The 24,673-nt window shown below is 40.6% G+C and overlaps 1 protein-coding gene across 2 annotated transcripts in view; it reads right to left on the bottom strand.

Moving 5' to 3' along the window:
* CRPPA (CDP-L-ribitol pyrophosphorylase A) overlaps positions 1 to 24,673 on the bottom strand; it is a 185,140-nt gene that overhangs the window by 82,308 nt on the left and 78,159 nt on the right. The window contains exons 6-8 of one of the 2 annotated variants that reach the window (XM_067562113.1): positions 10,306 to 10,403; positions 3,424 to 3,513; positions 2,515 to 2,568 (exon numbers count right to left, since the gene is read on the bottom strand). In XM_067562113.1, the coding sequence (XP_067418214.1) occupies positions 2,515 to 2,568; positions 3,424 to 3,513; positions 10,306 to 10,403 (242 nt within the window). Of the gene's footprint in view, positions 1 to 2,475; positions 2,569 to 3,423; positions 3,514 to 10,305; positions 10,404 to 24,673 lie in introns of both variants that reach the window. The other variant, XM_067562112.1, reaches the window with a different exon arrangement.

Genomic DNA, 24,673 nt, shown 5'->3' with positions numbered 1-24,673 from the left:
TTAAAGGACATAAATAGTTCCCAGTGATTAATATGAGACAATGATTTGTTTAGCTAACTCTTTATTCATTTAAAACATATTTTTCAGACCCCTTTCCATTTTCTGTTTGTGGAAAATAATGTGGACACTCCGTAAATCCAGAATATGAATAGTTAGCAATAAGAATTCTAGACAAATTTTTTTTTTTTAGTTTAGCACAAGGTCTATTTATTCTTAGGGCACTGCTGGACTTTTAAAAGAGACTTTGTATGTATCAAAAATATATTTCGTACAGAGGCAACTTTGTGTATCTGTTATTAAAGATATTCCTGGGCTATCTAGGCCATGGATATTTAGAATGCACTGGGAGAATAATTTGACAGATGAATCAGATCCTGTAAAAACACATATACTGCTAAACAAAACATATTCAATGTATCTTATTCTTCTTAGAAGGTATTAACAGTTTAACACAATTAGGGATTGGGAGGCAGAGCAGAGAAACAGGGCTGCTGCAAAGATGGTGCTGCACCTGAGGTAGATGTCAGGATCTTTATCGTTTGAGGGCAGAACCCTGAGAGAAGTTTCCTTAGTGAGTTCTTGTAAGGAATTTATGTTCTCATATATTTTTCTTGAAATAATGACATGAGTCTGGTATGTTTTCTTATTGCTATTATCAATCCTTAGCTCTTTCATTTTACACCCCAGACAAGAAAGAATTTAATACTCATCCTATAACAGACAACATCCATGATATCTGATGCAAAAGATTTTAAAGTTATAGCATTATCTGGCCGACTGATAATTTTATAAAGATTCACTCATCATGCTCCTCCTTGGGTTTTATATGTAGAGAAAGTGATTAAAGTGATTTTCATTATATGTAGAGAAAGTGATTAAAGTGATTTTCAAGGGATAATGTACAAAATATTCTGCCCCAGAGGAAGTGTATTTTGTGTTACCACACATCTGAAAAGTTGGCAAGAAAGACAAGTCTTCTATGGAGGTGCCTAAATATTGAGTGAAGGAGTGAGAGATCTGGATTTTCTCTAATTCTTATAGGCATATAGAGGTAGCCCACCTAAAACTTGAGAGGTTGGTACACATGAAGGTCCGTACTGAATTTCCTCATAAATGTACATAAGCAGGTAACAGAACTGCAAATAAGAACTAAATTCTCAGGTGCCAGGGATCAGCATTCGCACCAGCCCAGTGTGTGCAGTGAACACTTGGGTCAGATAAGGATGTAGTACTTGTGGTATGTTTTTCATTTGCAAAGTGTTTTATAAACATTAACTTATGAATCTTCACAACACCTGGATTAGTTGGTAAACAGGAATTTTTTTTTTCTATTTTATACATGAGGAAAGTGAGACAGAGAATAAGTGACTTGTCATGAGTACAGAGCAAGTTACTGTCAGGGCTGAGACTAGAACTCAGGAGTTCTTGATTGCTAGCCTTGCCCTTAGACGGTGCAATCCTCTCAGACTAGCTGAGATTCTACTACCAGTGGCTTCATGTATAACATCAACCTATATGTTGGCCAGAATCTTATTCAAAGAATATTTAAAGTAACAGTCGTGATGCATTATTTCTACCAAAAGCTTTAAGTACAATAGACGAGCATAATCCTTGGGACTAGGTAGCACTGGTAACTGCCCTTTCTCCATTCTGTCAGCAAGGCAGAAAATTAGTACAGAGAACTATGCACAGCTGTTCAGCAGAAGCAGAAGCTTGCAAAGCTGCTCAGTTCAGAACTGAAAAATTTCTTGTCTCACATTTGTGTGGATCTGAATCCCTCTGCGTTCCTAGGTGCAGTAGTAGCATTGAGCCCAAACTATGAAGATATCGTCAGCAGCAGAAGCAAATGCCCCATGCAACCAGAATTTAAGCCACATACAGAATGATAATATATACACTTAGAAATATTGATACTTAATGGAAGTTTACCCATAGCTGAATCTAATTAAGTCTTATGAGATCCAGGTAGGTAAATGACATTTTAAAATTATATTGTACAATTTTTCAAATTTCCTTGTTAATACATGTGGTAGAAAATGATCATAATTTTAAAACTTTGATAAAACCACACAACATAATTAAAAATTATATTTACCCGACACCCAGTTGGCTGGCTCCACACTCTTACAGAGCTCTATGCAATCTGCATTATCACCAGAATGAATAGGGCATAATAAAGCAGTGGCTGCTAAAAATTCAATTATAACTAGACACCATGAAACCTTAAAGAAAATAAAGTAAATTTTCAACTAATACTGTGCCTTTTGTCTACTTCAGCTTAGCTCCTGGCAGCATTAAGTATATATTGCTGAAGTGCAATGACTTTTTATAATCTCATTTACAGTTCACCATTTAAATATATTTAAAATCCAAGGGTGTGTCACATGAAATATTTTATAAATTATAGAGATTCTAAGAAAACCATTTTAAATTTGATTAGAGTTTATTACATTAAGCTTATAGAAGTTAACCTACCGAAATGAGAACAACTGGATGTAAGACAGAAATACTTGCATTTTCAATTATATCCACAAAATGCTGGGTTTCTTGAAAGTCAGATTTTTTAGCCTAAATGAAAGCAAATGTTAAAGTTATCAAAAGAAAATAAAGCAAAGCCTAATTCACAAAGTGCAGTGAAATATTCTTTTATCCACTGGAAAGGGAAACACACCCTTAATATACCTCTCATTATGCTTTGGATTGTTGAAATTATAGCCATATACAGGAATATAAGTGACAAAACTGGAATCTCGACATGGTTCAATTTAAACCCTTCCCTCTCCAGTACTGAATCCTAGCCACAGGTTTGGTGGAATGGGTGTATCAGAGCCAGTAGGTACCAGCACAGACCATGTGATGGATGCTGAGTTTTATGGCCACAACAATATTCCAAACCAGTCACATTGAGTCAATCTCAGTGGACTACAATCTCTGTGGAAGCATGCATCAAAGGGAGTCTCAAATTGTATACCAGTGATAACTTCAGTCTGAATATTCTGTTTTTGAGATAGTACAACAAAAATCAAATAAATACACTATCAACCCTATGATTCTTTTCAGTTTATTTGTTTCAAATGGCTATTTCTAGGAACTCTTTATCCCTCCTATGCAATAACTCACTGGCTGGTTTACAAGGTATTTGTGGTTGGAGTGAGTGCAAGAATAGGGATAGGGAGGGCTCATATTTCAACTACAAGTGTCTCAAAAGGTCTATAACTCTTGAGATATAAGGGAGGTCCTGGCCTGTCACACACTAGAAATACAAACCCCAGGAGTGGGATTCCCATGTGGCAATATTGATTTTACTATTATTCAAAACATATTACCCACAAAAACTTATTGTGGGTTACTGATTTATTTAAAAAAATAATAAATATCTTAAATGTGAAGTACATTATTAGCATATTTCTCCATAATACTTACATTTATGCAAATAAAATTGTAGCATTGTCCTAAAAAGATGTTCTGTAGATGATTATCATTTTTGCATAGAAACACTGATATACCTTTAACCTGATGAAAAAACAGACAGACATTGCGTCACTATTCAAACTCAGAACAGCATTACCACTCACTCTTTTAAAGCCCTTACCACTGTGCTGGTATGTGAGCATTTTGCCTGGCTTAAAATTCACAATTAACATTCCAAATACATGGCTCAAAAACACTTCTTTCAGCTTTAAGGGACAGAGCAGAACCAGATCTGGTGAGAAAGCTAAAAGCCAGGACAGTGTATCCATTGAAAAAACCTGGACAAAAAGATGTATCTTTATCATCGTGCTCAGGTTCACATTTAAATGATATTGCCGCAAAGAGCAATTCTAGAGATATAGGCCTGCTACTGAGAATGCCCTGCTTCCAGCCCCTGTCAGCTTCAGCTTTGGAATGGCAAGTTCCACTATTTCCAATGGACAAACGGAGGGATGGAATGGTTGTTTTTAGGGTCGAGGACCCTTTCAAGTTTCTATATACAATAATGAAAACTTTGAATTTCTTCTGAGAACCATTTTTTCAATAAATACTTTAAGAGTCTCTAATTGTATTACAGCTAATAAATAAGGACTTTTGCATAGTATTTGTTAAGAACTGTTCTCATCAATATCAACTTCAACTTGCTTTATCTTAAAGTAAAGCTTCAAATTACATATCAGAGGGGAAAATGTTCACTAACATATGACATTAATTTGGAATAAATAAAAGGCCAGTTGGAAAAAGCTTCATGCTTTTTATTTTGCCTGGAAACTTACTCATAGACTTTAACATCAGAAGGGACCATCATGATCATCTAGTCTGACCTCCTGTACGTTGCAGACCACTGAATCTCACCCACCCACTCCTGTAATAGACCCCTGATTGCTGGCTGAGTTATTGAAGTCCTCAACCCATGGTTTAAAGACTTCAAGTGACAGAGAATCCACCATTCACACTATTTCAAAATTGCAAGTGACCAGTGACCCGTGCTGTGAAGGAATTTTCCCCCAGGTCAGATTGGGAGAGAACCTGATTTTTTTTGGCTTCCTATTTGGCAAATAATTTATAACGTAGATCATTTTAAACAAGTTATACAGTTATCTTTCAATATTTTCTTTAAATTTAAAAAAACAAACTGCCACTGCAATAAACTCAAAAGAGGTTAACTTATCAATTTATTTTTTTTTAAATACTGCACCACATCCCACTAGAAGTTCTTTGTTGTATTTGTTGTCAGTTTTTTTAGTACACCACATATTCTGGAGTGCTGATCATCTGAACTCTGTATATTTTCTGGAAAAGACCACACCTTATTACAAAATGCCGTGCCCCATGGAATGATTACAGCATTAATGTTGGTGTTTCTATTTCTCATGCAATCCACAAAGCAGATCTGGGGCTCCCTATATCTTTTCCTTATAATCTGCAGTATCTAGTACATTTAGTGTAAAATTTTGAAAGCTGTAAGTCAGACCATTATCACTCTTTGGTTCCATTCTACTGCATTCTAGGCTTTTTGCCTGATCGTACTAATACTCCTGGAGAAATACTGGGCATTCATACTATAGGAGACATAGGGCAAGTCTACACTAAAAACTTATGTCGACCTATATTAAGTCAACTTAGGCCTGACCTACACTGTGAAGCTAGGTCGACGGAATGCAGCTTAATAAAGACCTAAATTGCTAGAAACTTTGACTTAATAAAACCACCTCCACGAGAGACATAGCGCTGAAGTTGAATGGGATGGGTCAAATCAGTGGCAGTGTAGGCGGAACGTTGAGTAAATCAACATCATTGGCCTCCAGGAGGTATCCCACAATGCTCGTGACCACTCTGGACATTTGAACTCTGCTGCACTGTCCCTCAAGCCCCGGGACATTTTGAATTCCCATTTCCTTTTTGGTCAGCACGGAGAGAGCTTGCCAGCAGAACTGATTGTGGCGTCTGCATGTCCCAAACGTGCTCCAGCCTGGAGTCGACCTGAGGTCTTGGATCTTATTGGTTTGTGGGGAGACAGTCTGTTCTGGCTCAGCTCTGATCCAGCAAAAGAAATCTGAATATCTACAAAAAAATATTGTGTGGCATGTTGGAGAAGGGGCACAACAGGGACGTGCATCAGTGCTGCCTTAAAATCAAAGAGCTGAGGCAGGCATATTAGAAAATAAGGGAGGCAAACAAGCATTCTGGCTTGTCACCAAAAACATGCCGCTTTTACGAGCAGCTGCATGCGATTCTCGGCAGTGACCCTACCACTGCCCCCCGACACAGTGTAGATACCTCAGGGAAATCTGAGTCCAGGATGAATGACGATGAGTCTGTGGATGAAAAAGAGGAGGATGAGGAGAATGGGGGGTAGGCAAGTGGGATATCCATTCTCCCTAAAAGCCAGGAGTTCTTTGTTGCCTCGGAGCAGCCCAGTTGGACGTGGGAAAGTGTGACTGACCAAGATGCCGGGGAAGGCACATCTACTGAGTATGTACTGCCAATCGCATTTCTGGGGTTACATCCCCAGTCCAGTTTCAGGTTAAAGTGAAAAAAAATTACTGTGTGGGGTGTTGAGGATGGGCTTCCTTCCTCATTCTTAAGTATTTAAGCATAGGGTTGCCTCTGGAAAAGACTGTTTATGTGCACAGGGATGGCCTGAGAATCCTCCACGGATATCTTCAGGAAACTTTCATGTAGGTACTCTGCAATCCTTTGCAGAAGGTTTCTGGGGAAAGCAGCCTTATTTCTTCCACAGCGATAGGACACTTTCTGCTGCCACTCTATTACTCACATTATTAAATGTGCAGGCATCATCTTGGAATACAACATAGCAACATAAGGACCAGGGCTGTACCCAGATACTTGCAGCAAATCCTCCATTTCTGCCTGTGTTACCCTCAGGAAACTGATATCACACATGGTCACCAAGGAAAGATGGCGTAAGTTTACAATACCTTCCCGAAATACACAGTGCGTGATATTCCCCTGCCACGGATGGTTTCTTGGGTCCTTCCACCGCAAGTTCCTCAACATGAGGTTGTTCTGGGTGTTAGGGATCCAGGAACAGGTGCCCATATATTTTCTCCAGGGACATTTCCCCCCCATTCCTCCAAACCCTTAGGACCACATCTTACAAAACTGATTTTTGGGAAGGTAATCGGAGCCAAACAATCCTGTTGCTTGGGGAATTGTGGACTTGTACAGCATACACAGTGCTCCCCTCCTGCTGAGCGGCTGTCGCAGATTAGAAGGCGAAAAAAAGGACTCGGGATGACATGTTCAATGAGATAATGAACGCCTCGCTGGCTGCTGACACAGCGCTAAGAGCCTGGAGGATTTCATTGTCTGACAAACTGAACATGGACACAGAGAATAGGAAAGCAGCCCAAGGGCATGAGCATGCAACACAGGACAAGATGCTGCATATAATGAGGGATCAATCAGACATATTGAGGCATCTGGTTGAGCTTCAGGAAGAGCAGCGGTAGGATAGACTCCCTCTGCAGCCCCTGCACAACTATCAGCAACAAGCACACTCTATCCAAGACCACACCCCCAAGCATTCCAGGAGGAGATTGAACAGGGTGCAGTAAGTGCTCCATTCGACACCGATTGAGGGGAGCAGGAACAGGCAATGGCCTCTGTAAGATCTGGAAATGTGGGGTCTTTGCTGTTTGCATAGACAACCATGGTTTTGTATTCCCTCCCAGCACCATGACAATGGCTTGCCAACTATGAACTTATTTTCCTTTCCCTCCACTGTTAAGGATGATCAATAAAATATTACTTCTTTGAAATGTATTACTCTTTATAAAAAGCATGGGGATGGGTGGTGAGGGAAGAGGAGGTGCAGGGACAGTGCTGCAAGAATGGGGGATGGGATCAGAAGGCATAGCACAGGTAAATGATACCTATTACTGTGTCTCATTACAAAAAACAGGTTTTCAATGCTTCCCTGAGGCACAGAGCTCCTCAGAGGGCTCTCACTGTAGCATTGGTATCTGGCTGTTCAAAATTTGTGGCCCGCTTATCTGCCTCTATGACCCAAACCCAACGGGAACTTCTAATACTTTGTCTCACAGACATTATGGAGCACACAGCAGACAGAGATAATTATTGGGATGTTGCTTTCACTCAGGTCTAACCTAGCGAGCAAACTGCGCCAGCAAGCCTTTAAACATCCAAAGGCACATTCCACCACCATTCTGCACCTGCTGAGACTATAATTGAACTGCTCCTTATTGCTGTCTAGCTGCCCAGTGTACAGCTTCATTAGCCAGGGGAGCAAAGGGTAGGAAGGATCTCCCAGGATCACTATTGGCATTTCAACATCATCAATAATTATTTTTTGGTCAAGGAAGAAGGTCCCTGCTTGCATCTTTTTGAACACACATGAGTTCCTAAAGATGCACAAACCGACACTGATGTCAGTGAAGAGTCCCCTGTGATCCACAAGGGCCTGCAACACAATGGAAAAGTATCCCTTTTGGTTTATGTACTCGGTGGGAAGGTGGTCCAGTGCTAAGATAGCCATATGCGTTCCATCTATCACTGCACCATAGTTTGGTACCCAAATTGCAGCAAACCCATCCACTATGTCCTGCATGTTTCCCAAAGTCACTACCCTTCTTAGAAGAAGTCTATTAATGGCCCTTCACATTTGCATCACAGCAGCTCCCACGGTGGATTTTCCGAGTCCAAATTGATTCCCAACTGACCAGTAGCAGTCTGGCATTGCTAGTTTCCACAGAGTGATGGCCACTCACTTCTCCTCTGTCAGAGAAGGTCTCAAACAAGTATTCATGTGCTTCAGGGCTGGGGACAGCTCTGCACAAAGTTCCAGGAAAGTGGCATTACGCATCTGAAAGTTCTGCAGCCACTGCTAGTCATCCTAATCCTTCATAATGATGTGATCCCACCAGTCAATGCTTGTTTCCCGGGACCAGAAACTCCACCAAGTGCAGCTGCTGCATGACAGTCAGCAGCAACAGGGAATTGTTTCATTCTATGTCTTGTAGCAGGGTGGCTTAAATAACATCACAATTTATCATGCTGTGGCTCCTGTCTCAGCTTTGGAGACTGCAGAATAAGTCGTGAGGTGTTTGTGATGCTCAGAATGATAGTGCAGAACTGAGCGGGCTCCATGCCTCTCCAGCAATGGCATACGCACAGCAGAGACTGAAGGGTTTCGAAAAATGGTGCGAAAAACTGTCCATCTGTTTGTTTAGGACAAAAAGGGAGGTGGGTAGAGAGACTGTTGCATCGTGGGAGAACAAAGACCTTCCCAAAGGCCCTTGTGGCTAGTTGCACTGTGGGATAGCTATCCACGGTACACTGCTTTGCGTATTGATACAAGCGTGGCTGGTAGGGACACAATCCCCCGACAGAATGCACGTGGTGTGATCAAGCTCATCCGACTTCATTAGTTTGGCAGGTGAATGTTGACTGAAATTAAATCGACTTTACTTTGCATTGTAGACATACTCTTACAGCAACAGCAGTAATTAATGCAGTGGTTCATGTCCACACTGCCCTTCTTCTGTCAGTGGTGTTCGTCCTCACCAGGATTGCTTCCATCAACTTAAGAGGGGCAATATGGGGGGCTGAGAGCCCAAGCTGGGCTCTGCCTCTCATGGAGATGGAGTTATTATGTCGGTATAGTAGGGCACTTACAACAGTGGGAGCCAGGCAGTAGTGTATACACTGACATAATTAGGTCGACATAAATTCCCTTATGTCAACCTAACACTGTAGCATAGACCATACCACAATGTCAACGATGATAAGCAAGTATCAATCCTGCTTTAGAGGGTAGATAAGGACAGGTCAGTTACAGACAATCTGAATGCTTGGTATGCTGGGCATGATTAAACAACATGTAGTTCAACATGGACAAATACAAGGTCATATATCTATGAACAAATAATACAGACCAACCCTATGGATGGGAAACTGTATACTGGAATGCAATGATTCTGTAAAGGACTTAGGGATGAAAGTGGCTAAGCAAGACAATAGAATCACAAAATCATAGAATCATATGACCGGAAGGACCCTCGAGAGGTCTTTTAGTCCAGGCCTCTGAACTCAAGGAAGGATCAAACGTTATCTTAGACCATCCCTGATAGATGTCTGCCCAACCTATTCCAGTGACAGAGCTTCCACAACTGCCCTTGCTGCAATTTAAGCCCATTGCATCTGTCCTATCCTCAGAGGTTAAAGAGAACAATTTTTCTCCCTCCTCCTTGGAATAACCTTTTATGTACTTGAAAACTTATGTTCCTGCCTCAGTCTTCTCTTCTCCGGACTAAATAAACTCAATTTTTTCAATCTTCCCTCACAGCTCATGTTTTCTACACCGTTTCATGTTTTTGTTGCTCCTTTCTGGAGTTTCTCCAATTTCTCCATATCTTTCCTGAAATGTGGGGCCCAGAACTGGACACAATTCTCCAGTTGGATATACATTTTTGATATAGAAGACTACACCCCCCCCCTTTTTTCCCTGCCTGTCCTTCCTGAGCAAGCTGTACCCTTCAATACCAAAATTCCAGTCATGTGTATTACCCCTCCGTAATACCAACGATGTCACAATTGTGTTTAACAACTACCATTTCTAGTTATTCCAGCTTATTCCCCGTACTTCCCGCATCAGTATACAAACATCTAAAATATTGATTTGATTTCCCCCATGTTGTCTCTTGTCTCTCCCTTATCCCTGCTATGGAGCAGTATTTTAGATGTATTTCACTATGGTGAAAATTTAGTCCAGTTCCTTAAAAGTTGGTGGCAACCAGAAACAGGATATTAATAATATTACTAACACATATATTGTATACTAGTACTTACTTTTACTTGGCTTTTCAGAGTTTCATGAAGGAGAAAACCTAATTGCACAGCATCTTCTTTCATCTCAGTGATAACACAAACTTGTTGTGATAGGTTATCTGTGATCAAGGGAAAACAAGAACTGAATGCTTCATATAAAGAATATATCAAACAAAATTATTAAACTGCCGAACTCTATTTTCAATTTCTTCAGCTGTTTTTTAATATAGCTTTTTCAACAGCTGAAAATCTAATCTAAAGAGGCCTTACACCAAAGGAAATCAGCACAATTAACATAAATTCAAAAATCAAATTAGCAGTTTCTTCCCTATTTCCTACACTTCTCCAGAATTTTGTAAAAATCTCAAAACACAGGGCCTGATCACAAGCTTGCTGAAATCAGTAGAAAGACTCCTAATTCACTGCAACAGGCTTTGAATGAACCAACACACTTACATTTAATGTATATCAAGGGAATATAATAATTTCCTGATATACTGATTTCACACTAATTTAATTCCCCTCCCTCCTACCCACTCCACAACTTCCAGCTGCACACTAAATACATTATTAGCAGTGCTACAAAAGGTATATTACAAAATAGTCAAGAAATTAATGTGACAAAGATGCAGCCAGATAAATTAAGGCCTGAACTAATCAACCAGCTCCATGTGGGTATTTGCTCACATGGAGCTCTATTGAAATCAATGGGGGTATGGGCACAGGGATCTACCCACATGGAGCAAGTTATAGAATCAGGTCAGAGCTTGCAACCAATCTGATTATGGGACAACAACCTTACAATGGGGAACTCATTACTAACCACATTGGTTTAGGAGAGAGTAACAAAATTAACAATAATAATAATGTAGTTAGTGCCCAGTCAGTTCCATAATACCAACACTTCAAAGCTTGAATTCTGTCTCTAATTTTAAGATTCATCAAGATTTTTCCTGGTAGCTTGTTTGTTGTTGTTGTGATTTTTAATCCATGTCTTCTTTTTTTAATGCAGTCTTCTGTCCTTTAGATGCTCAATTAATATGCATACTGAAATGTACGGTTTGTATTGTCTTCTGGATGCCCATGCTACAAGCAACTAAAAGACTATAAACGTGCAGTATAATTATACTGAAAACAGATCTGTAGCACTCTTCAAGGACAAAAATAAACAAACAAAAAATAAATTAATATTGAGGAATTTAAAAGAAATTATAAAAATATGTCCAGAATCCTCATAAAAACAACACTGAATATAAAAATATATACTGGCTACATATGGAAAGATTTTAAATATTTAAACACTAAGTGATACATTCATTCAGATGTCTAACATGGTCTAAGAAAACTTCCACTCCTTCTCTATGACATACGATCAAGCACCTCTGTAGTAAATACAAATACAGAACAAAAATAAATAAAAAAGCTGCTTATTACTATAGAGTTGTGTTCTTGGAAAATGAAAACAGAGACTTGTGATAATTTTCAAGCAATTTTTTTTATAAACATTAAAATAGAATTAATTGCCAAAAAGCTTTAAATAAGAAGTGGAAGGATGGTGCAATATGTCACAGCATTTACAATGCCAGCAAAGTACAATTTGACAGTGAAGAGAATGGAGATGAAGTTTTTCGTATTAGGCTACAAAGAAAGAAAAATAAATCAGAAGTAACAATGAGCATATGCTTACAAACCACAGAACCGGATGAAAGTGAGAGTGAAAAACATATGGCCCAATTCTGAGGTGACTGGAAATCACGGTATACCACCTTATTATATTCCTATAGATTTGTTGGGGAAAAAGTGAAGACAAACATGCATCAAAGCTGTCTTCTACATAATAAAGAATAATTTTATAATGTAAAAAGTATCAGTTGCAATTACAGGAAAAGCCATTCTGGATTTACTTCTTACCAGCAGAGAGGAACTGTTGGAAAATGATTGGGAAGCTTAGAACCAGAAATGATGAGCCACTTGAATTTAGAATAGTAAAAAGGAATGCAGCAGTACAAGATATATGTACGTAATGGAGCAATTAAAAGACAGTAGATTTTAAAAAATGAAGTTTTGAGGGACTAAGTATTTTAGTGAGTAAGGTAAGTTTAGGGCAATTATGAAAATCCACATGTGGAAGAAGGCCTAAGAAACCTAAAAGGCAGCAGAACTAAGACACAACAGACAATTTTTCAGAAAGAGGAGTCAGCAAATAAGTAGCATCCAACGCAACTCCACACGGGACTGCTCAAAGATCTCAGTTTAAAAAGTCAACTCCCCATTTCCTGCCCCCCAAAATCTCATATCCCCTGTACTCTAAGAGGTAAGGGGAGAAGAATACAAAAAGACAATTAAGATTTGCAGGTTAATGTTAATACAGAAGAGTAAAACATCTTAATGCTATGTAAAACAGTAAAAAGGACTAATAAGTGAATTTATAAAAATTAGCAGGTGGGGGAGTAGTGAGAGAGAGAAAGTCTGTAAGTGAGGAGAGTAATGAAATTAATGATGATTCAAACACAGATGGGATACTGAAATCATTTTAAAAATATGACATCAAGAAGAAAAATAAAGTTTGGACAATTAGATTCTACAGAAACATCTAAAGCAGAGGTAAATGGATTGTTTGGAAAACTTGATGATAAACAAAGTTAATTGGTTTGATGATATGTATCTCTATACATTAAGGGAATCTGCATACAATCTTACTGTATCACTAACGATGCCTCCTGACTCGCAACTTCATTGCTTCTTCCCTGCTTGTCCTCTCCCCTCCAGCATGCCCTATCTTCCCCTTCACTTGACAATTGTGCTGTCTTGTCTTCCCTTTTCCTGCTTACTATTATATTATCTCTCTCTCCACCTTTCCCCTGCGTTGGCTTTCCCTTCCCTCTGCTCCCATGACACTCCTTATTATCTCTCTGGAACACCTTGCTGGTCTCCCATCTATCCTTGTCTCCCCCCACCTTTGTCTCTGAACACAGAGAAAACTTTAGCTGTGGTGGGGTTAAACCTCCAAGTGCTGCTTCCTGTTTAACTTATAGTCCTATCAGAAAGGCTCTGTCCATTCCATAACCACAGCTAAAGCTCTCCACACTGCCTAAATCTATTGGGCCAAATCCTGAGGTCCCTAAATCAGTAAAGCAGGGAGTTTGTTTGAGTAAAGTTTAAAAAACAAAACAAAAAAAATCTTTACTCGAGACTTGCTCTGGTGTATTTAACCTCTCTCTCCAACATAGTAAGACTCCTTTGTTTATATCAGAAGGCAGCCCAGAGGTCACTCCAAACCATTTTCTGAGTCTTGCCACCAACAAATTTTGTTGTGCTTCATACAAGCAACGGTCCTGATCGTTTCTGTCACTGGGTGTTTTCTTAGGCATTTGCCAATTAAACCAACATGTTACATGCGTGGGACTGTCTTCTGTACCGGTCTTAACAATTCGTTGTGGCATTCTTTTCTTTTTCACTCACAGGAGCACTTATTAAATGTAAGTTTCATATTGTCCTCAATTTTGCCTTAGTATCATTTGCATTTTGTAAGGCATTCTCACTTCCAACTAAAGGTTTATCATTGCTATTGAGATGGATATAGCAATTTCCTGCTATATCCTTGGGAGACCTTATTGAATTAAGTTTTTATATATCTTTGGGGTCCACTGTATTAAATGAATGGTTTATGTATTATTGTAGGCCTGGATTGTATGTAACCTCTTGAGGGGGAAGATGTGAGAGATGCAGACCTGAGGGTTCAAAGGACTATATTGAACAATGTGCTAGACAACAATGGACTTTTGGAGCAAAAACTGTTGGGTTTTACTGGGGAATACCTAGGGAGAGGAGAATACAAATTCCCCACCTCTGGTTATACAAAAGCTCAGTCTTTTCAAGCTACATCCTGAGGAGTGGGCCTTTGTCTGCTGATCACCTATTACAAGAGGCCCAGATCAAAGGCCCCAGCTGTATAAAGGAAAGACTGAACTATTCCTGACTGGTCTGACTCTGAGATAGTTATGAACTTATAACCACAGGAAAAACCCAGTTGTGCATTTTGAAGGATTGACACCTAACAGAGCCTGAGATTGGAGTTGGGGTGACTTCTGGTAAGCTTTTTGGCATGCATGTAGGTTCTTTTATTGTTTTTAATATATTTTGTCTATAACACTTTCACCTTAAGAATAAATGTGCTTGCTTATGAAGAGGTGTGGTAATTTATAACTGTGGACAGTGCACTGGGCACAGCCTCTGGAGAGAAAACTAAGTCCAGACTGCCTAAAAGGCCAGCTTCTTCCTTGCTGGGGATATCACAGTGTAGGCAGGAAAAACCAGGGTCAGAAGGGAGAGAGTCACAGGTCTCTGCCCAAAAGAGGTAATGGCTGGGAAATGGAAGCCTGAAAATCCGTGTCCTTGATGAACCGGTGAGAAGCAATATAGGTGCAGCTGCTCTGAACTGTGACAGATACAAAGTACAATAAAAAAAGGTATCCTTATAATTGCAAAGAAAAGAAATTTGCAGCACTATAAGTCATCTGTCTACAATTTATTAGGGATGGAACTGAATAAAGAAGTAACAAAAATTATACAAATTATGATTCACAAAAACAAATGGCAGTTCCGTTCCCACATTCTTCTAACAGCAACTGTCAGTAAAATAAGAATTCACAGAAATACACCTGCATTTATACAGGAGTGTTTACACACATCAAGAATGACAATTTCCCCTTCCCTGCAAAAGTGTCATTACAGGGTTATGAATTAACAGTGGCTTTTGTTTGTATTACCCAAATCCTGAGAAATCTGACCTGCAAACTTCCTGGTTTCACTGCCAACATTAAGAGAATTCATAGTTCATGCTGGAACAGTATGTAATGCAGCATATTAGGCATTTAAGATCATTAAGCGTTCAATTAACTTCGGGGCACATAGAATTCATACAGATTTATTTTTAAACTTGCTGTGAAAATATATGTAATCTCTGTTTTCACTAAAAAATGATGCTTTCAGGAACTTGAAAGAATATCTTGTGAAGTGTTAAGAAAGTGTGAAAAAAATTATGGAAATTATAGCCTGCAGACTGAGGTATTTGAAGTCTGAAAAACTAAAAAGGAGGGAAAAATTAAATTAACTATGAAGGCAAGAAATCTACAAAAGCAAAAAAATCTAGGTTAAAACTGAAACTTCATTCTTAACCTGATCCCTCTGTGCTGAGGTACTGTAACTCATAGAATGCTTCAGATCAAATTATTCTGAGACATCTTTCATGGTCTCCTCTCTAGAATCATACCCAATCTTTTAAATTAAAGATATATATACATATCCATGGCACTCTCTCATTGGAGCAATGGGTAAGACAAGTATAAAGATAAAGTTGGTAAAAACTAGTTACATTCTAGCAAACCTACAAACAAACAAACCTACAAAGATTTGTTTGGCTTTATTACCTGAATGGAGATTAATACCTTATCAAGATCCTAGAAAATTACCTTTTTAACTGCAACAGCAGTCTTCTCTCTCACATTCACACACACATGGCATGGCCCCCTCAAGCCATCATTTACATGCTTGCCCTCTACAAGCACATATTGTTATTGACCTGTGTTCTACTCTCAAATCTACAACAAATTCAACAGAATGTCCATGCTGTGGTTTCAACAAGTCTAGGGTTCTAATGTCCCTTACCACAGAAAAGCAAACAAGAGTGGCTAAACTACTCTGGAAATTTGGTATGGTTCACCCTACAGAATTTCCAAGGTATTACTTTCTCATGGAAGAAGGGTTTCTATCTATGCAGACAAGGGGGGGAGGGGGGGAGGAGGAAATGACTGCCATTAGGTGTCCAGTCCGTGGGTATAAACTCTCTTCAAAGCTCCATAGTTCTTCTTGGAACACAACAAACCAAACTAAACCTATGACTGCTCAATTTAACACAAAACCCTATGCACACAAAAACAGTCAAACGCAACACTGTCCATACTATAATTAGTATATAAAGCAATATTTGTGGTGGCAGAGACAGAAGAGGCTGCTTCCATTCAGCAATGATTATTATAGGCATCCATTGCCACATAGTGGAGATCTGCCATTGGTTAATGTCACCACAATGCATCCTTAGGGTCTGACCTGACTTCTTAGCCCTGACCGAAAATCCAGCATCATCTACATATGTCCTTTGATTCACACAGAACTCACAGAAGTGTTTTTTTAGTACCTTTCACATGTGCTCTCCATGTAATATGGAATACAATACTTAGTTGCTGATTTTCATAAACTGAGGCTGAATGTCAGTACATTTGTACATGCCTCCAAAACTGGGATTTGTACACACACACACACACACACACACACACAAGATAAGCAGGTATCTATCCAGCCAATTGTGCATGCAAAATGCCCAATATGCACGTGTACATTGATAAGCATGCATGCAAAAGTAGTTACAGAAGCAGGGCTCTGCTTATTAAAAAAGAATTTAGGCTCTAAATTATAAAATTCTTGTTGAGAAGCTACTTTTAAAGTTTACATGTTTGAACTAGAGTTCAAAGATACTTACCCTAGGGGCAGCAGTCCTAATGGAGATTTTTTCAGGATATTTTGTATTATCCAGATCTCATTTCTAAATGAGTCAGTCTGACTGTAAGATGAGGTTTCCTTACTTACAGATTATTAAAAAAAAAAAAAAAAAAGACATGTGCCACCTTGTCTGCATACACTGCAAGTTTATACCTGCTGAACTAAAGAAAAGTATTAATGTTACTGTTTATAAAGTGAATGATGCTGGGGTTTTGTGACTTAAGGAAGTGAGAAAATAAATAAGTATGTTTTAAGCAAACAGTTTCAGAAGACAGTGACTCATGAAGCTATTTATATGTTTCACTGCACTGCTCCGAATATGAATGCTACATTTGTGTTTTCCTTACCTACATCAGAGTTCAGTTTAGTGGGCTGGAATTTGTCTATCATCAAGTCTCATTTAAGCCAGGAGCTGAAAATCTAGTTGTGCTCTTCTGAAGCATTTGGGACTTGTTAGCTTTTCTTGCAAAGGTAGAATTACATTTATAACATGGATGACTAAGGAATAGTCACCTAATTATCGTCAGATGATGAATTGTGACTTCTTTCACACACCATTCTACAGCTAAGTAGACAATTTTACAACAATTTTCCTTTTATTTAATTATATTAAATTACAATTAGGCAATTAATCAAAGGAAAATCATAAAAATGCAAGAGTATCCTGTAAGTAAATAAAATAACAAAATAAGTCATTGACCAGAAAGTCCAGGAGACCATCACAGGAAAAGTGTAGTAGAAGGAAAACTATTCCTTAGCCAAGCTGTACACAGCCATAAGTATAAATCTGACATTTTGGCTCATAAAAAATAAACTCTTCAAAGATTTGCTTATCCAAGATCATAACTCAAGGCAAAAAGATACCATCTGTAATCAGAAAGTGAAGCCTTCTCCAAATTTTTCTCATCAGAACGTACACCTTTATCATGACTTAAATGGATTTCCTGACTGTCTAACTGGGTTAAAAGAAAAGTGTTAGCATTGTCTAAGAGTCAAGGATGACATCTGTGACAGCAATAGGTCAAAGTGCACTACGGAACTTCTAGTGTGTGGTAGCAGGGTCCTCATGGCTAGTTAGTGTTCTGTAAGATAGAAAGCTGTAGGTTTACTTGCTGTGCACTAACTTGCCATACAGACTTGCCATAAAAGTGGCATACACAGTGGGCTGATGCTCAACTGGTGTAAATCAGCATAGCTCCACTCACTTCAATCAAGTTACAGTGATTTAGACCTGCTGAAGATCTGACCCAGATATTTTAATATGAACAGGGAAGGGAACAGAGAATACTGAAAATACCCCTGAAACTGCAGACCACATCTTATTGGAAGTACTAGCTGTGCCCACTTGTATGGCACTCAGAACTGTATTAAATGGCATGGTATAAGGCCTTAGCCAAATATATTATGGCAGTCTTGGTAGCTATGAAGGCATCCTAGTCTATTGTTTGCACAGAGAAAATAAGTTTCCTATGTCCTCTCTCCCTGACCTTTGTGATTACACTGTAATGAAGCACAGTATAGGTCTGAAGCTTAAGAAGTTAAACTAATCATAGAAATGCAGGGTTAGAAGGGATCTCAAGAGATCAAGTAATGTTTTAAAGTATTTTGTACAGACAATAGACATCAGTAACATTAATTTTATTGACACTCTGGTATCTAACACAAACATATTGTATGTTACTATAGCAACAGAACATTACATATTTATACGGCTAGTAAGGAATTCCCCTGGGTCACCACAGTGCATGCCTCCCTTTTAATTCAGATTTTACAAACATTCTATTAACGTTGATAGCTGGAGAGGATGCTTTATGTTGTCTTCAGTGAAAACAAGGGAAAAGTGAGAATACAATGGAATAATATGAATGATATATATATATATATGAGAGAATTTATAGCACACCTACTCCAATTACAAGTGAAACTAACCAGACCACAGGGATGCCCTTTACATTTGAAGATACTTTATCCTCATTTCCTACACAAACAGTTATGGATGAAAACTACTTTATGTGGATCTTATTTATAAACAATAACCATTCATGTTTTCACAACCTATGAGATAGATATATGTCTTAAATTAAAGAAAACACAAATATACACAATACAGGAAAATGGAAAATAATGATCAATGAGGAAGAGTGGACTAGAGGCTAAGGTTTATATAGGCTTTTATTTATAGCATAGTATAATATAGTATTTATTGTGCATACATGTAGTTTACATAAAAATTATAAAAATGAATACTAGAAAAAAATGTTTAGGAAGACTATAAGCTCCACTGGCTTTCACAGTAATAATCAGTGAGAAAGAAAGGGCCAAATCAATGGCCTGTTTTTCACAGTGGTCCAAAGGATTAAGGAGGCAGCATAGAATCATAGAAGATTAGGGTTGGAAGGGACCTCAGGACATGATCTAGTTCAATATCCTACTCAAAGCAGGACCAACCCCAACTAAATCATCCCAACCATGACTGTGTCAAGTTGGGACTTAAAAACCTCTAAGGATGGAGATTCCACAACCTCCCTAGGTAACCCAGTCCAGTACTTCACCACCCTCCTTGTGAAAAAGATTTTCCTAATATCGAACCTAGACCTAGACCCACTGCAACTTGAGACCATTGGTCTGTGTTCTGTCATCTGCCACCACTGAGAACCACCTAGCTTCATCCTCTTTGGACCCCCCGTTCTGGTAGTTGAAGGCTGCTATCAAATCCTCCCTCACTCTTCTCTTCCGCAGATTAAACAAGCCCAGTTCCCTCAGCCTCTCCTCTTAAGTCATGTGTCCCAGGCCCCTACTCATTTTCATTGCCCTCCACTGGACTCTCTCTAATTTGTCCACATCCTTCTTGTGTGTGTGTGTGTGTGTGTGTGTGTGTGTGGGGGGGGGGGGGGGGCTTCCCAAAAACTGGACACAATACTGCAGAGGTGGCCTCACCAGTGTCGAATAGAGGGGAATAATCACTTCCCGCGATCTGCTCCTACTAATGCAGCCCAATATGCTATTAGCCTTCCTGGCAATCAGGGCACACTGCTAACTCATACTCAGCTTTTTATCCACTGTTACCCCCAGGTCCTTTTCTGCAAAACTGCTGCCTAGCCAGTCACTCCCTAATCTGTAGCTGTGCATGGGATTCTTCCATACTAAGTGCAAGACTCTTCACTTGTCTTTGTTGAACCTCATCAGATTTCTTTTGGCCCAATCCTCCAATTTGTCTAGGTCACTCTGTATCCTATCCCTATCTTCCAGGGTATCTACCACTCCCCCCAACTTAGTGTCATCTATGAACTTGCTGACGGTGCAATCCACTCCATCATCCAGATCATTAATGAATATGTTGAACAAAACCAGCCCCAGAACCGACTCTTGGATATCAGCTGCTAAATAGACATCAAGTCATTGATCACTACTCACTGAGGCCGATGATCTAGCCAGCTTTCTATCCACTTTATAGTCTATTCATACAACCCATACTTCTGTAACTTGCTGAAAAAATACTATGGGAGACTGTATCAAAAGCTTTGCTAAAGTCAAGGTATATATATCACGTCCATCATTTTCCCCACATCCACAGAGCCAGTCATCTCATCATAGAAGGCAATCTGATTGGTCAGACACGACTTGCCCTTGGGTGAATCCATGCTGACTGTTCTTGATCACTTTTCTCTTCTCCAAGTGCTTCAAAATGGATTCCTTGAAGACCTGGCTCCATGATTTTTCCAGGGACTGAAGTAAGGCTGACTGGTCTGTAGTTCCCCAGAGGAAGGCACAATTGGTGAGGTTTTTTTTTTTTTTTCTTCTTAGCAGTTAAGTTCTTCTTTAAGGGTGGGTGGGAGGAAGGAAAGAGGATTTCAGGGGTTTAGTATACTGTCTTGGGCGGCTACTCCCAGAACAGATTATTTATGTGCAGACATGTGCTCCGAGAATCATCAGTTGATATCTCAAGGAAACTTTCATGTATGTAATCTGTTATCCTTTGCAAAAGATTTCGGGGCAGGGCAGCCTTGTTCCTTCCTCCCCGGCAGGATACTTTGTTGCGCCACGCTGCAATCAAGGCAGCTGGAAACATAGCGGAACACAGCATAGCAGCATAAGGGCCAGGCTGGTACCCCGCTGCATGCAGCAAATCTTCCCTTTCCTCGTGCCTTACCCTCAGGAGACTGATATCGCTCATGGTCACCTAGGGAAGACGGCGCATGTTTATTCCCCATTGTATTGCCCCAGTAAAGTCACTTTAATTATTTGGCTATGGTTTCAGACACCACCATTAACCCCCCTGCGCTGTCCCCAGATCCCCAGTGGCCACCTCGTGATGAAATGGTCATCTTAATTAAACCGTGGGGCCCAGGCACCCCACTCACACAGGGCATTTGAAATGAGCTTTTTTAATCCTCTCTAAAGCAGAGTAAAGTGCCCCTGGCTTACCATCTCTGCAATGGCACAGCGAGCCGACCCTTCTGGGATGTGTGGAATGGAATGAGAGTCTGTCTTACCCTTGTGCACAGCAAGGGGAGTTTTTTATACATTGTTGCATTTCTTTCATTTCCCTGGGTATCCTAACAATGGCACCGTTGTGCATTTCTTTTCGTTCTGTAGACAGCTTAGCCTTGGCCCAGCCCACTCGAACTGCTGCGGAAAGACTATCGCAGATTAGGAAAAGCAAAAAAAACCCCAAGGGATGACATGTTTGGCGAGCTCATGAACGCCTCCGCGGCCACAGAGACAGAGCTCCGAACATAGCGGATGACCTTATCCCAGAACATGGACATGGAGAGATGAAGAGCGATGCAGGAGCATGATCACAGTATCATGTAGGAGATGCTGCGAATCATGCTTGACCAAGCAGACATGCTCCAGTGGCTTGTGGAACTTCAGGAGGAGCAGAGGCCGGACAGAGTCCAACTGCAGCCCCTTCATAACGTTCCTCAGCCTATGGCTTTGCTGCCCTCCCCCAAGCAGTCTCGGAAGAGAATGGCCAGGCTGCAGTATGTGGTGCACCCTACCCCGGTAGAGGCGAGCAGAAAGCAGCGGCGGCCCCGCTAACAACTGGCCTGCAAGCAACCACACTACCGTTTGAGACTGTGAGTGAACACCAGCGCCCCCGCCCCCACCAACTTGAATGTTCATAAATGAAAGTTTGCATAGTTTCAACGCATGTTTCTTTATTAAATCATATCTTGCTTGGGAGGGATTTGGAGGGTACTGACGTATATGGTAGGGAGGATTTAAAGCAAAGGCACATAACATACACGAACAGAAATCATTACTGCATCTCATTGCAGAACCTGGTTTTCAATGCCTCCCTAATGCAAAGCGCTCTATGGTTAGCTCTCAGCGTATTGCTGGCATCTGACTGCTCATAACTGGCAGCCAGTCTTTCTGCCTCCACAGCCCAACCTGGGGGAGCCTTTCCCCTTTCACTTCACACACATTATGAAGAACATAGCATGCAGATATCACTGAGGGGATGTTCTTTTCACTCATGTCCAGCCTAGTAAGGAGACTTCTCCATCTGGCCTTTAAATGCCCAAATGCACATACAACAACCATTTTGCAACTGCTTAGCCAGTTATTAAAATGCTCCTTGTCGCTGCCAAGGTGCTCGGTGTACAGCTTCATTAGCCAAGGGAGCAAGGGGTAAGCAGGATCCCTCAGGGTTACCATTGGCATTTCAACACCCCCGATGTTAATTTTTTGGTCTGGGAAAAAAGTGACCGCCTGCATGTTAGAGAACTGCCCCGAGTTCCGAAATACACGCTCATCATGCACCTTTCCAGACCACCCCACATAGATGTCTGTAAAATGACCCTTGTGATCTACAAGGGCCTGCAGGAGTATCCCTTGCGGTTTATGTACTCGGTAGAGAGGTGGGCAGGAGCTAAGATAGGGATGTGTGTGCCATCGATGGCCTCCCCACAGTTTGGGAACCCACATCACGGAAAACCCGTCCACTATGTCCTGCACATTTCCCAAAGTCATTAGCCTTCGTAGCAGAAGTCTATTAATGGCCTTGAACACTTGAATCATGGCAGATTGTAGATTTACTGACTCCAAAGTGATTCCCAATCAAGCGGTAACAGTCGGGGGTTGCCAGCTTCCACACAGTGATGGCCACTCGCTTCTCCACCATCAGAGCTTGTCACAAGCGAGTATTCACGCGCTTCAGGGACGGAGCCAGCTCTGAGCAAAGTTCAAGGAAAGTGGCCTTTCACATAGGGAAGTTTTGCAGCCACTGGTCATCATCCCACAGCTGCATAATGATGTGGTCCCACCAGTCTGTGCTTGTTTCCCGGGACCAGAACCGGCGTTACCCTGACTGCAGATAATGCATTACGGCCTGCAACAATCGGGAATTGTTCCGCTCGATGGCTTGTAGCAGGGCAGCCTCGGTAACATAGGGTTGCCCGTGCCTCGGGTTCTCAGTCTTCTTTGAAAATACTCCGTGATAAGCCGAGATGTATTTGTGACGCTCACCATAATAGTGCAGAGTTGAACTGGCTCAATGTCTCCGCAGGAATGGTGAGCACACGGCATAAACAAACAGCGCGAAAATCGGTTTCCTGTTTGTTTGGGGGAAGAAGGGAGGGTGAAGGAGCACTGCATCATGGGACGATGAATCTCGTTCCAACAGCCACTGCGGCTAGTTGCAGTGTGGGATAGCCACCCACAATGCACTGCTTTGACTGCCAACACAATCGTGGCGAGTGTGGACACATGAGCCCGGTGCAAGGAGCGTGGTGTGGACACGATCCAGCAAGTTCTAAAAATTGGCGGCTGAAAGTTGACTAAGTAAGTCGACTTCACTCTGCAGTGTAGACATACCCTTCGTTGTAACAACTTTTACAATCCAAATAGCCAAAGACTGCAAATCAAAATAACCCCAAGTCCAAAAAACTCCAGCCCAAAAATAAAAACAAAAAAGTGTAATAAACAACACAAAAAAAGTCATGCTTGCAACAAATGAGTAATTAATAATCCCACCAAAATGCAAAAGCAGTATAACACAGCAAAACCCATAAATCTGTATGGGAATGAATCTCTATAAAAACAGGGTGAAGACATGGAGACTTTGGGTTCATTCTGCAAACATCTAGGAGCATCAGATTCGCGACCGACAGAGCCTGTGTCCATCCTCATGTTCAGCCCACCTGGCCAGTGGGCTGGCTCAAGCAACTCATAGGCTGGTAATTATACCCCACCTGCAGAACATCTGTGTGAGTGTGTGTGCAGGCAATTGCTTTTTAAAACTTCTGTATTCACAATAAATGCAGCGTATTGTCTCATCCCCCTGAATAAGATCCTACTGGGTTTTCTTTTCTTTTGCAAGTTTAACATCTGGCCCCACGGACTTGTGTATGTCCAGCTTTTCTAAATAGTCCTGAACCTGTTCTTTCACTATTGAGGGCTGCTCACCTCCTCCCCATACTATGCTGCCCAGTGCAGTAGTCTGGGAGCTGACCTTGTTTGTGAAGACAGAGGCAAAAAAAGCACTGAATACTTCAGCTTTTTCCACATCATCTACCACTAGGTTGCCTCTCCCATTCAGTAAGGGGCCCACACTGTCCCTGATCTTGTTGTTGCTAACATACCTGTAGAAACCCTTCTTGTTACCTTTCACGTCCCTTGACAGCTACAACTCAAACTGTGCTTTGGTCCTCTTGATTTCACCCCTGCCTGCTTAAGCAATATTTTTATACTCCTCCCGTCATCTGTCCAAGCCTCCACTTCTTGTAAGCTTCTTTTTTGTGTTTAAGCTCACCGAATATTTCTCTGTAAAGCCAAGCTATTCGCCTACCATATTTTCTATTTTTTCTACACATTGGGATGGTTT

This window comes from Emydura macquarii, unplaced genomic scaffold (assembly GCF_026122565.2).
Source record: "Emydura macquarii macquarii isolate MOO-44397 ecotype Brisbane River unplaced genomic scaffold, CSIRO-AGI_Emac_v2 contig_2422, whole genome shotgun sequence".
In the NCBI taxonomy this organism is placed as follows: Eukaryota; Metazoa; Chordata; order Testudines; family Chelidae; genus Emydura; species Emydura macquarii.
Note: the sequence above shows the minus strand (reverse complement) of the source record. Positions and strands in the feature narration are given on the sequence as shown.